This window comes from Enhydra lutris, unplaced genomic scaffold, assembly GCF_002288905.1.
Source record: "Enhydra lutris kenyoni isolate GAN:26980312 unplaced genomic scaffold, ASM228890v2 scaffoldscaffold5, whole genome shotgun sequence".
In the NCBI taxonomy this organism is placed as follows: Eukaryota; Metazoa; Chordata; class Mammalia; order Carnivora; family Mustelidae; genus Enhydra; species Enhydra lutris.
The window spans coordinates 19,375,339-19,390,019 of NW_019154089.1; the positions used below are offsets into that span (position 1 = coordinate 19,375,339).

The window sequence follows — 14,681 nt, forward strand, 5'->3', positions numbered from 1 at the left end:
GTGGGACAGGGGAAAAGGAAAAGCAGAGGAGAAGGGGGCTTTCTGACTAAGGAAGCTTAGCCACTCATTTGTATTCCCTGCTCTGCTCTGTAGGCACCTGAATTTGAAATCTCAATTACCTTGCATTCAGATGATTGGACAGCCTTTTCTCTGGCCTGCCTGACTCCTTCCTCCCACCCACCCTGAAATCCTCTACAAACGTATCTTTAGAAGTCATGTTCATTATTTCACTTCTCTCCCCACAATGATGTTACTAGCTCCTTATTTTCTACCCTATTAGTGCTAATCTTCCACAGATGACGTGAAAGGTCCCAGACATAATATATTTCCAGCTGTCCTAGCCTGATTCCCTACTATTCTCTGCATGTAAGTACTCTATTTTTGTCACAAAGATTCCTTTATTGCACCACAAACACACGATGCTCACTTTCAACTCATTCTTTCTTCCTAAGCCCCCTGTCCACATCTCTGCCTCAGATACTTGTCTCTTATTCCTCTATATATCTAAATCCTTCCCATCCATAGGAGCACAAGTCCTGCTTTCTGTATAATGATCTCTGTCCTTAATTACTTCTCTTGTCTCTTTAGGAATTTTCACATTTTTGGTATCTTTCAGAGGCATTCTAGAACCACAAAAGCCCTGCCACCTGAAAAGATCCTTCCTAGATGTTATGGACTGAATTACATCCCATCAGAATTCATGTGTTGAAGTCCTAACCCCCAGCACCTCAAAATGTATTTGTATATAGGGCCTTTCAAGAGGTGATTAAGCTAAAATGAGGTTATCCAATGAATGGTGTCCTTACAAGCACAGGAGACTAGGACACAGACACACACACAGAGAAGACCGCGTGAGAACACAATATGAGAACACAGGGAGAAGTGGCCATCTGCAAGCCAAGGAGAGAGGCCTCACAAGAATTCAATCCTGCACACACCTGATCTTGGACCTCTAGCCTCCAGAACTGCAAGAAAATAAATTTCTGTTCCTTAAGTTACCCAGACGTGGCACTTTGTAATGGCAGCTCTGGCGACTAACATACTAGGTAAGCCTACGAGGTTCTTAATTAAGCCCCTCTTCCACTCCACTTCTTTGAAGAGATTTCATTTGATCCAAGGAAGACACCAGATCTTTAAGAGCTGCCTCATCAGAGACTCTTGACACTAGAGAAATTTAGCATCTAACAAAATACGTGAGCACATGTTATTCTCTGGAGAGTGTATAAATGTGCAATCCTCACTCAGAACCATGTTCCAATCTGTGGTGTTTCTCAATTATTTTTATTTTGGCCTTATAAAACTCAGGCATATTAGGGAAGCTGAGGCAGGACAACAGAACTTAAAACATGTGTCACCTAATTTAGTAATCCATTAGCACTCCTTTTTCCTGTTCAGCCTTGTTTTCTGTGTGTTAACAATAATCCCCAATCTGGGAAAATTCTTAAGGAAACTGGTAGCGTGCTCTGCTTTCCTCTTACAGAGCCAATGATGGTAAATGCTTATAAAGCAGACAGGGGAAGCTCACCATTGGCCCAACCCATGTGCCAGCTCCTAGGGTTCTGCCCTCAAAGAGAAAACCAGAAAGAGCTAACATCCAGAGATAAGAGAAATAAGACCAGAAAGGTATATGCCTGTCAAGTCTTCTCTCGTCTCTAACTTAAACATTACCTCAATGCCCGACTAAAAGTAAAACCCAGGGGTGCCTGGATGGCTCAGTCGTTGTGTGTCTGTCTTTGGCTCAGGTCCTCTATCCCAGGGTCCTGGGATCGAGCCTGGCATAGGGCTCCCTGCTCTGTGGGAAGCTTACTTCTCCCTCTCCCACTCCCCCTGCTTGTGTTCCCTCTCTCCTGTCTCTTTCTCTGTCAAGTAAATGGATAAAAAATCCTTAGAAGAAAGAAAGAAAGGAAGGAAGGAAGGAAGGAAGGAAGGAAGGAAGGAAGAAAAGCCCAGTCAAAAGCAATCACATCACACTATTTTAATTATCTGCATTGCATGGATTGCCTTTTGATATATTCTTGTTTATTTATTCATTTACTTGTTTTCTGAATTCCCCCAGCACATCTTGAAAGCAAGGGCCTAGCCTCTTATTCAATGTTCTGTCCTCAATATCTAGCACAGAGCTTACCCACAGTAGGTATTCACTGGATAGCTCTTGAATCAATAAAAGAAGCTAGAACACCATGACCTTCTTTGTCCCAAAATAAACACTCCCATCATTTCAAGTATTAGCTCATTGAACCAGTCAACCAAGGTTCCCAAAATCATTTGCTGTGGGTAGAAGAGATGGTGGCACAGGCAGAATTCCATGCGGGCAGAATCACATTCTCATTGATATTGAGAGACACAAATTTATTGATCCCCTTTCCTACATGTTTACATCATGAATTGGTTATCTGCAAAATGAACCATTGATTGATTCCCTGTCCCTGTCCCTCTCATGAAACATCTGTCTCCTGGTTTAATCAGGAAGCCCCATGGGACTTCCTATTTATCAAGAAAATCTTAAATAGGCTCCTCCTTCTAACTAATAATAAACAGGACTGAGACACATTTATATATGCCAGGAAAACTTTGTCTAAGCAATTAGGACTATGATCTTATTCTATGCCTCTGGCTCATTTTTCAGGAAATAACAAACAAAATAAATCAGCTGCGCTCCAATCTAATTGTGACATAACATAAGACATTGCACTTAATGGGCTGTAACTGGAAAATTATTGTAGAGCAACGTAGGTTAATCTAGCATGTCGGTCACTCCTGGATCAAACTCATAGGTTTGGCCAATGCCCAAATCCCTCCCTGGCTCCTCCTCTGTAATTTCCCTTGCTAACACAGGCAACAGAGTGAAAAATCTCATAAAAACTCTTTTTCTCCAAAGGAGCTTACAGAGAACGCCAATACCTTAGTGTGAACTCTTAACACACCCACATGGAAATAGGAAAAGAGAAAGGTCTTTGCTGGAAATAATAACCCCTATCTTTTTTTTCCCCCCAGTGTTTGTCTTTTCCAGAACTAAAAAGCCAAGCTCAGTTTCGGAAATAAATTACCCAACTAACAATTGATTTCAATATTTCTGCATATGTTTCATGCAGGAATACTGCTATATAGAAGAATGATCTCAGGGATCTGTTAAGAACTTTAGTAATCTGTGATTTGATTATATTCAGAATATCCAATTTATCAATGCCGTCAATGTTCTTAGAAGGTCTTTTCTTTTTTCTGATACATTTTAGAGAGGTTTTTAGAAAGTCTGAGCAAAAGAAAGGAACTCAGGTTAACCATGAATTCACTGACAAATCAGAATAGCTGCTGTTCCCAGTTCATATAGACGTTATTGCTGGAAGGGGTCTATGCTTGTTTACACAGCACTCTGCATGTGTTCTTGATGTGCGCGTGAGTGAGAAAGAAAGAGGGAGGGAGATAGTGAGAGGGGAAGATCTATCTTCCTAATAACTTCCAAAGGGCACACAACACCCCCCACACACACCCCGTCTGCTCTGAATCTCTCCAGAAAAACCAAGAACACAGATCTGCACCCAGGTCATGCTTCCTTCTGACCAAGTGACTGGCATCATTTCCAAGATCATACCCTTGTGAGTATGGAAGACAGTAACAAGAAAACATTGCACACCCACCGTGAAGACCACTTTCAGGTTGTTGAGCATCTCGATCTCCTTCGGGAAGCCCCTGCTGCCCCATCTGACCAAGTAGTTCTCACTGTGGGAAGAGGAGTGGCAACACATTACTTTTTGGGGCTCAACAATGCTTCAGTAAAAATATTCACTAAGCCTCTACTGTGTGCTCAACAAGTACGGGCTGCTGGAGACATGGTAGTGTTTGAGACAGATGTGGTCCCTCTTTCTTTTTTTTTTTTTTAAGATTTTATTTATTTATTAGACAGACAGAATCACAAGTAGTCAGAGAGGCAGGCAGAGAGAGAGGAGGAAGCAGTCTCCCCAAGGAGCAGAGAGCCCGATGCGGGGCTCGATCCCAGGACCCTGGGATCATGACCTGAGCCGAAGGCAGAGGCTTTAACCCACTGAGCCACCCAGGTGCCCCGTGGTCCCTCTTTCTAAGAGACTGAAGTTCTTACAGAGACCAGGGTGGGGTGGGGAGCAAGGAATCACTAATGTGTACATTCACGGGCTCTTTCCCCAGCCCATCTCCTGAGCAAATTCTGGCCGAGCAACCTAACATTTTTGAGTAGCAGTATTCTTTGTAGAATTAAGAGTGGGACAGACTGGGGAAAGGGTTTTGGTATGTTTTGCTATACATTAAGAATGCATTCTCATCTCATTCCCTTTTCAAGACTGAATAGAGATTTAAATTTTTAAAAAAAGTATCCATTAGACACGGGATTGTTTCCTTGAATGAACATCATACTGTGAAAGAACATGGATGGCCTTAGCCATTATCTGAGATACACTTAAATAACTATCAAAATGCAGTTGTGACTATTTATATTCAATTGTGCCATAAAGACAAAGTTCAGGGTATTGCAAGAATGTATATCAAAAAAGTCTGGCCTGGGGCACCTGGGTGGCTCTGGGTTAAAGCCTCTGCCTTTGGCTCAGGTCATGATCCCAGGGTCCTGGGATCGAGCCCTGCATCGGGCTCTCTGCTCAGCAGGGAGCCTGCTTCCCTTCCTTTCTCTCTACCCACCTCTCTGCCTACTTGTGATCTCTGTCAAATAAATAAATAAAATCTTTAAAAAAAAAAAAAAAAGTCTGGCCTGGTCTGGATGGTCAGGAAAGTCTTTGCCAGGGATATGACATGCAAATAAAGAGAAATAAGGAAAAGAGAATAAGAAGGGGAAGTATTTCAGGAAAAGCAAACATACATTCAAAGGCCCTGAGGCAGGCTGGAGCTTGATGCATCTAAAAAACAGATCCAAGGGGAAAGTGGTAAGAGAAAACTTAGAGAGGTCTTGTAAGCCATCCAAGGATTTTGACTTGATCCTAGAAGGAATGGCTATCCACTGAAGGATTTTATGAGGGGCAGTCACACAGTTCTGACCTATGATCATTTACCATCTTACATCTTCTAGCAAACATACACCACCTTGTGAAGTTCATACTAGTCAGTCCAGTCACACTGAGAAAATTGAGAAGTCTAGTGCTTCTTTAACATAAGAGAAACTTGAGAGTTTGCTGAGTTGAGTCATAACATTTGCCATGCCATATAGGAGCATATATTGTTGGGTGTTAAACAAATGCCCATTATCTTGAATTAGTATAAAAACAAAATAAAGCTCAAAAACCAAGTCATCCCAAAAAAGCATAATAAGAATTTATCCAAATTAAGGGGAATTGCTGTATTTTAAGAGATTTGTTCTCTCCCATTTGTCCATTTGCTACTCTCTCTACTCATTCCCAGAAGACTAACGAGAGTAGTCTGAGCAAGTTCAAAGGGGAAGGGAACTGAAAACAAAATGAACACAGTTCTGGATTAACCACTGGTTAAAATTCAATCAAGTTAATCGTAGCTTTTCTGGGGCGCCTGGGTGGCTCAGTTAGTTAATTGACCAACTCTTGATTTCCACTCAGGTCATGATCTCAGGGTCCTGGGATAGAGCCCAGCATGGGGCTCCATGCTTAGCTGGAAGTCTGCTTGAAAATAGTCTCTCTCTGTCTCCTTCTGCTCCTCCCCCAGCTTGCATGCACGCATACACTCTTTCTCTAAAATAAAAGAAATAAATCTCTTTTTTTTTTAGGTTAAAAGTAGCTTTTATTCCTTCTTTTAAATTTTTTTAAAAGATTTTATTTATTTATTTGACAGACAGATCACAAGTAGGCAGTGAGGCAGGCAGAGAGAAAGAGAGAAACAGGCTCCCTGCTGAGCAGAGAGCCTGATATGAGGCTCAATCCCCCGACCCTGGGATCATGACCTGAGCCGAAGGCAGAGGCTTTAACCCACTGAGCCACCCAGGTGCCCCCCCTTTTTTTTATTCTTTAAAAAGATTTAATTTATTCACTTGAGAGAGAGAGAGAGAATACATACATGCTGGAAGAGGAGTAGAGGAGGAGGGAGAGGGACAAGCAGACTCGGCTGAGTGCAAAACCTAACCTGAGACTTGATCCCCATAACCCCGAAATCATGACCTGAGCTGAAATTATGAGTTGGACACAAAATTGACCAAGTCACCCAGGTGCCCCTCTTCTTTTTTTTTTTTAATAAGTTCTAAAAATTTTAGCGGAATTTTCAGCAAACTAAGAAACCTGTAAAGCTCCATAAAAAAAAAAAAAAATATATATATATATATATATATATATATAATTATTTCCCATTGGTTATTTCCAGAATGTCATGGTGAAATACCTGGGTCTTTCCCAGGACCTTTGATCACATGTAAGATGCCTAGTAGAGGACCAGCCTGTTAGGTCTAAATATTAGGCACCAGAAATTTTCTCCTAGGGGAAATGTAATCATAAATAAGAAAAGCAATTTAGAGGGCTGAAGTCGGTTTATCCATCCCTGCCCAGAAAGACCTGGATGGTAAATACAAAGGTCGACCTGGCACCAAGATAGTTGAGACCTGCTGTACGTGACACTCTCCTTCTCTCCTTTGTGGAAGGGGAGGACCATCCCAACTCCTCCTTAAGCTTTTTTTTTTTTTTTTGAAATGAGCCTTGTCACTACCTGATGTCTAGGCTGCTTCTTTTTGGTCCTACAGAAATTTACTGTAAATTTCCCAAACCAGATCTCTTCAGGCATCCACTGGAATCAGACCATGATTCACCCCAACAATGAAAGCTCAGTCTCAGCCAAATTTCACCAGTCCACATTTGGGCCACATTGAAAATGCCCTCACTTGTTTTTGGCAAGAAATGCCTTGTCTCGCCATTGTATGTCAACCCTGGCTAGGCAGGAGTGGATGAGACTGATTTCTTAGGGGAAGAACAGCTATCTAGACTCAGAATGACTTAGGCAGTGCTTCCAAGTTCCCCCGTCCCTCTCTTGTATCATGCCTCTTCTCATCTTTCTTTGTTTTCTACTTCCCCTACCCCCTTTTTTTGGTTTTTGCCCCTTTTGTTCCCCCTCTTCCTCATCTCTCAGTTTCCTGAGGGCTTCCCTATATTTCTGGTGCTCTCAGAGGCATCACTCAGCCATGCCCCATTGAGCATATCATCTGGTGTGGCACATCAGGGAACAGAGCTGCCATGTCACTGATCCATTGCCTCTTTCCACAGAGCTAGTTCAGGTCATCCATCACTTAGATGGGCCAGCAGGCCAGGCACTCCTGTCAATTCGATCATGAAGCATCATGTTTTCTGAGAGGCAGGAAGGGTCCAATGAGTGCTTTTAGGATCTTTGTCACAGGTACCTTGGCAAGGGGCGTATGGCACACACACCATTTCAGGTGTGTTCAAAGGGGACAGGAACATTCACCTGCAGTGTTCACTGAAGCCCAGCCAGGTGAATTGGGCTGGCCTTTTAATAGTAGAGATTTAGATTTGCTATAAAGAATAGCTATTCACCATGACAGTGCTGAAACCCTGATGAGAACTATTTAGGATATTCAATACAACCCTTTCCTTGGTGACATACACACTAAAGTGGGAACTAGGGGCACTGGGTGGTCCAGTCTGTTAGGCATCCAATTCTTGGTTTCAGCTCAGGTCATGATCTCAGAGTCATGAGATTGAGCCCTGCATCAGGCTCAGAATCACCTGAGATTCTCTCTCCTTCTCCCTCTACTCTTCCCACTCATGCTCTCTCTCTCTTTCTCTCTCTCTCTCTCCCTAAAATAAATAAATCTTTAAAAAAAATAAAATAAAGTGGGAATTATCTTGCCTTTGGAATCAGATAGATGGATCTGATTAGAAATCTTAGCTCTCCCATTAATAAATACATATGACTTTGAACCAGTCACTTGAACTTTCTGGGCCTCATTTTCTCACCCAAATGACATGGACTAATGAGAATTAAATGAGATCATGCACAGACCTCAGTTCAGTCCTCTTAGATGGAAAGCCCCTCCACGTTTCACAAATTTTTCCAGAAGAGCCATTATTTTCCAAAATACTGCTATTCAGTAGTGACAATATGTGATCTCATTTAATCATCATAACAGCCAAGCTAGGGAGAAAACACTTTCTCCATAAAGGCAGAGAGATTATACCCCAGATGCATTCTAATATGTCAACTGGGACTTCAGATATGGGACTTCAAATATGCAGCCATATGTTGGCCCAAAACCCCCGGAGGAGACTGGCAGGGTCACCACCTGGAATGATGGTCTAAGCCACAAGCAGAAGCCAGGGGCCCAGTAGTCAGAACTGGAGTTGTACCAAAGTCTTTTCCCTGGAGATTCTCAAAAGGTTTTCTCACTTCCTCAAGCTGAGGCATCCAGAAGATCCCTTACTTTCTCTATTCTCAAGCGCAATCAGTTAAAGTAGTAATAATAATAGCCACTGCCACTTGGAGCACCGTGTGTCAAGCCCTGTGCTTCACCTGCTTTTTCCTCATTAAAATCTGAAAAAAATGATCTTGTGAGGGTGGTGCTAACATTTTGCAAATAGGCAACTCAGGCTTAGAAAGATGAGCTTGCCCAAGGTTAAGAAAGAGTAAATGGCACAGCCAGGATATGAACTCAGGCAGGTATCAGAGTCCACATTCTTAGCCTGATATCACCCTGGAGGAAATGAAGTTCTCACCATTTACTTCTTTTTCTTAATGATTTTATTTATTTATTTGCCCAACAGAGAGAGAGAGAGAGAAAGAGCACAAGCAGGGGGAGAGGCAGAGAGAGAGGGAAAAGCAGGTTCCCCACTGAGCAGGGAGCCCAATGGAGGGATCTATCCCAGGACCTGGGATCATGACCTGAGCCAAAGACAGCCGCTTAACAACTGAACCACCTAGGCACCCCTCCCACCTCCTATTTTAAGAGTAGGTATTTTTAGTCTATCCAATACTAGCTATATGAATCTCATTTTTTTATGGTTTTCCAGTATCAAAAACCTATTTACAAAACTCTACTATGCAACCATAACCACACTATGAGAAAAATTTGTTGGTAAATAATATTTCAACCTGACTCGCATATCCTACAATAAGTTTCTTCCATATTTTCAGGCTCTATTTCTCTTCCAAGTGGGAATTTCTCCACAAGTGATGATGGGAATTAAAAAAAAAAGCTGCTCTGTGCTCTGCTAATTCCAACGTCTCATATATAGACAAGTCAGACAATATTGAACACACCTACCTTATGACCGTTTGTTTGTTGGGATCATAGAGAGACATGAAGAGCTCAGCATCTTCTCCAATTCGGCACACAAAGTTCCTCACAAAGACATAGAGGCTATGGGTGGGGGATGAGGAGATCCGGGAATACATTCCATAATCTGGCTGGTCTTTTGACTACGAGTTGGAGGGAAGAAAGGAGAAGGGTGGAGAAAATCAGCCCAGTAGCACTTGGGATTCAAGTCTGAAGATTTCTGCGTTATATCCAGGTCTACCAGCAAAAGTTTCTGTGATCTGAGCCAAGTCACTTTGACTCTTTTGGCCTTGATTTCCTCATTTTGAGAAATACCACTGTTTGACCCGGCCTTCCTCATAAAGTTAGTGTCATAAAAAGCACAAACCATAAAAAGAAAAAAAAATGTTTAAATGGACTTCATCAAAACTAAAAACTTCTGCTTTTTTAAAAATGCATTAAAGAAAATGAAAAGGTTAGGCACAGACTGGGAAAATATATTCACAAAACATGTATCTTATAAGGAATTCATATTTAGAATATACAAATATACAATTTTATTTAGAACATAAAAGAGTTCCTACAACTCAGTGAAAAAAAATTAACCCAATTAAAATGGGTAAAATATTTGAACAGATACTTCACACACACACAAAAAAGATGCAAATGGCATAGCCAGTAAGCACATGAAGAGATAGATAATACTCAACATCACTAGTCATTCAGAGATATGCAAATTAAAACCACAATAAGATACAACCACTAGAATGGCTTAAGTTGAAAGACTGGCAAGACTGAGCAAGTGTTGAAAGAATGCAGAGCTAATGGAACTCTCATATATGGCTGATGGGAAGGCAAAATTGTACAGCCCTTTTGGGAAATAGTACAGCAGTCTCTTAAAATGTTGAACATACACGAATCATAGGATCCAGCAACCCTATTGTCAGGTATTACTTGGAAATAATGAAAATATGTGTCTGCACGTATGTTTGCAAATGTTCATAGCAGTATTATTTATATAGTCCCTGCTGGAAACAACCCACAAGTCCAACAATGGGCAAGTAGTTGATGATACAGCAACTCAACAATAAAAAAGAAAAAAAAAAATATATATATATATATATATATACATAACATGAAACTAAAAACACCATGCTGAGTAAAATAACTCATACACAAAAACCATATGATTTCATTTATGTGAAACTCTAGAAGAGGCAAAAGTGTAATCACAGAAAACAAATTAGGAATTGCCTAGGCTTGGAGACTGGGAAAGGGGATCGGCAACGAGGGAACTCAAAAAGACTTTCAGGATGACACAACTGTTGATACTGTGATTATGATAGAGTTGACTCAACACTATATTTTAGTAAGATTCAGTAGACTGAGTGAATTAATTTTGTGTGAAATTATCTTAATGAAACTAAAATTAAAGTTGTTTGCAACTAATACACAGTGGCTAAAATGATTTTTTAAATCCTAAGTCAGATTGTGTTAACCTTGAAAAAAATTTTTTGTTTCCTTGAAGTCTTTTGTTGCTTTTCCACACTTGGGATAATATCTTAACTCTTTTCTGTGACCCCGCAGGCCCTGTGAAGCTGGCTCCTGCTCCCTCCCTCTCCAAATCCTCGCTTACACTTTCCTACTGCTCATCAGGCCCCATTCACACTGACCTTTCTACTTCTGGAACATTCAGAACACAGTCTTACTTCAGGGCCTTTTCACTTGCTGTTCCCTCTGCCTACAACACTTTGTCCCTAGATCTTCCCAGGCCTGGTGACTTGGTATTATTCAAGTGCCAACTCAGATGTCTTTTCTTGATAGTCCCTTTTAAAATAGCTCCTGATTCACTCTGATTCATATAACCCTAGCTTATTACCTTTTAGAGACTTAACACCATCTGGAATTAATCTGTGCATTTATTTATTTACTTCTTATTGCCTTTCTTCTTTTCCCCTCTCTGGAATATAAAATCTCCATAAGAACAGGAAACTTGCCTTTCATTAAGCTACCTGTGGGATGGATGCAGAATGAATTACAGACCCAAGTACAAAAACACAATAAAATGCATGTGGTTACTGATCATCTCAGGTAATAGGACAGATGTCTCCTTGAATAATATGGAGTCTGGTTAATTAGCCTATTATTTGAAGTTTATGATGTGCTACATGACTGCTGTATGACTGCCAAAGCCTATCTTACAAAGCTCACCATTTCTTCCTTGATGCGCTCTGTGATCTTATCAGTTGCTTCCTCGTGTGCATGGAACAAGCTGATGACACTGGTATTATCGGGGTCCAAGATATTTCCATCATCATCTCTGACAATCAGATCAAGCTCAAGAATTCTGAAAAGCAAAAACAAAGGGTAAGGATAAATCTGGGGAAGCTTAAGCCTTTAAGATGTTGGTGAGAAGTTTATGACCAGAAAGTTCAGCTGGTCTCTGAGAATTACAGACTTCCACAGAATAGCTCTACACCAACAGCCTTGCACACAGCTCTGAGGCGTACTGGTGCAGTTCAGCCTCTTTGGGTGGCACTATGGCAGTGTATATTAAATTTTCTTAAGATGTATATTTTCTGTAATACTAAATCTAGAGAAACATCCACATTTGAATGAGCACGTGTGTTACAGCATTGCTTACGTCAGCAAACTGTTGAACAAAACCACAATGTCTGTCAAAGGGAGAATAGTGAAATAAACTGTGACCTGTAATGCAATTCCATGTAACAGTGCTTAACAAATATGATATAGCTTTAGTATGTTCAATGATACATCTCAGTGAAAAAAATGAAGTATGGAAAAATGCATACACTAGGTTTATATAAACAAATAAACCAAGTCATAAATATTGTCGGGGTGCATGCACATGAATGACAAGAAAGAGGAGAAGGGTCTGGACAAAAAGCACCAAACCACCAATACTACCAACAGGGGTATCTGCAAGGAAGAGTAGGACCCTGGGACCAAGACAGGTAGAGGGGTCAAAGGAGACATGTACCTTATCTTAAGTTGTTTTACAATATCATATCATATCATATCATATCATATCATATCATATCATATCACATATATAGCAGAAGAATGTGTTCAACAACATTTTGAACATAGTTGTTGGGGGGACATCTCAGATATATTGCTTGTTATCCATAGCTTGCTCTTTAGCTCTTTGACTTCCAGGCCATAAGCTTTCCCCTGCTTGGTATTGATTTGTTTCAGCTGCATCTGTCATTCTGGTTGGCATCAATGATGTTTAATAACAGCAAACACATAGCACTTGCAGTGAGCTCACATATGTTAAATGTTTTATGTATATAATGTACTTTACATACTATTAATAGCCCCATTTTACAAATGGGAAAAGACCAAAGATATGGGGGCTAATTAATTTGCTCAAGGTCACATAGATAGTTAAAAATATAGAGCCACCTGGGTGGCTCAGAGGGCTAAGCCTCTGCCTTTGGCTCATGTCATGATCCCAGAGTCCTGGGATTGAGCCCTGCATCGGGCTCTCTGCTCAGCAGGGAGCCTGCTTCCTCCTCTCTCTCTGCCTGCCTCTCTGCCTACTTGTGATCTCTGTCTGTCAAATAAATAAATAAAATCTTAAAAAAAAATAATATGACATCCTGGTCTGCACTCTTAACCTCTCTGGTATACTTACTACATGGGAGGCACTTAGGAGCAGTATTGGATTAGGGCACCAAGGGTAGGTTTGCAGATGCCTGGATTTGAAGCTGCTTTTGCACTTGATGTTGGGACGGAGGACCTCAGCTGTCCGTACAAAGAAGATAAGGGAAAGTGGGCTGATGAAGACTGAGAAGGCCATCAGTGATCCTACTTAGGCACCATTCCTGAGTACTGACTGCGGAAGGGCAGCATGAAGGAGACAAATGAAGGAGACTAAGTTTCCATGTCTTGTTTGAGAACCAGATAGAGAAGCACATCTCTCGTCTCATCTAAATGCAAACAGAAGGGAGTCAAGGTTCACCCTTTTGCCCACATTCATTAAGAAATTAACTTCCAACTAGATAGGACTCACAATGTTGCCTGGCCATGCTGCCGAACGGGTGATGCTAAAGGAGGATAAATGCTTTCAACTAATGCGGCACAGAGACTCGCATGACCTCAGAAAAGATGGAGCATAGCCAATACATAATTTAATGCCAAGATCTCTCTAGCTCTTTCTCTTCAAAATTTATCAGAGTGGATTACGGTTCTAAAATGTATGAATAAAATGTTCTTTAGGGTCCAGCTATCTTGGGATTTGGAGGAGTCATTTGAGGATTCCTCACTCCTTGGAGACCAAGTAGCTTGCCCATTACTAGTCTCATGTGGAATTTTTAGAAGCTTTAGTAGTCACAGGCCAGGACTGCCAGAATTCCCATAACTCAGGATCAGGAGAGGCTGTCTCCCAACTGAACAGCAAACCATTTTCTTTGGAGAAATGAGCGTTTTTACATTTTTTCCTCAGAGGTAGCCCCACACTGTTCTCTTCTGTTCAGGAATGCGATAAAGTGAACCCAAAACAAGGGTTTGGGGAAGTCTCCACCATAAGCATTTTTCAAAAACAAAACAAAACAAAAAATTTAGTGGTAATGAAAACAGAAATGGCTCCTTCTGTGGCTCATGGTCATCCTCTGGACGAATTCAAGCTCCTTTATTTGGCACTTAGGCCCTCAAGGTTCCGGCCCCCTGTGTGTCTTCCCCTCCATGTTCCTGTTAATCTCTGAGCTTCTCCCACATTCTTTCTCTCTCTCTCTATCACTCTCTCACCCTTCTCTCCTTCTCGATTACCTAATAATTCCCACTAGTCCTGTTAGATTCCAGCAGGTGTCAGCCACCTCCTTCCCTCCCCCACTCTCTTTCCATGCTTCCTACTCTTGAGAAAGGCATGGCTTCCTGCTCAGCTCTCTGTTCACTTCTCTGTCTCTCATCTTAATCTACCATTGTCCTCAGAGGCAATAGAATGCAGTACTAGTTAAGCACTTGAACTCTGGAACCAAGCTACTTGGTGCAAATTTCAGACATCTGGGACAAAATGGCCTAATGACGCTGTGATCCTCAGTTCACTCGCCTGAGAAAGAGGGGTGATAATAGCACTTACCTACCTTATCGAGTTGTCATGAGATTTAGCCGAATTAATGTACGGAAAGTGCTTAAAACAGCGCCTGGTAGATAGTCACCACTCGGTGAGTTATTATTAGTTCTCCTTGCTTGCTTTTTAGTGTTAACATAGAAGCTATATTTTGTAAATATCTGTGTCCTCAAGGCCTAGCAGGTGCTCAACAAAAGTTTGATGTCTGAATGAAAGAACAAAGTGAATGATGGGAGAAATAAGCTGATTCTGGTCAGTCCTCCAGCACTAAATTCCCTGACTCTCACAGTGTGAGGCGTGCCCCTCATACAGCTCCTGACGCTCCGCCCCGAGGTCTGGCCTTCTGGTTCTCAGGAAGCCATCCACCCTATATTAGAGCTCTGAGCTCCA

At 41.4% G+C, this 14,681-nt stretch overlaps 1 protein-coding gene across 1 annotated transcript in view; it reads right to left on the reverse strand.

The window, feature by feature from the left end:
• The window catches only part of LOC111140871 (dedicator of cytokinesis 2), a 406,275-nt gene that overhangs the window by 351,775 nt on the left and 39,819 nt on the right, over positions 1 to 14,681 (reverse strand). The window contains exons 7-9 of the mRNA XM_022493104.1: positions 11,408 to 11,543; positions 9,206 to 9,360; positions 3,636 to 3,717 (exon numbers count right to left, since the gene is read on the reverse strand). Of these exons, the coding sequence (XP_022348812.1) occupies positions 3,636 to 3,717; positions 9,206 to 9,360; positions 11,408 to 11,543 (373 nt within the window). The remainder of the gene's footprint in view (positions 1 to 3,635; positions 3,718 to 9,205; positions 9,361 to 11,407; positions 11,544 to 14,681) is intronic.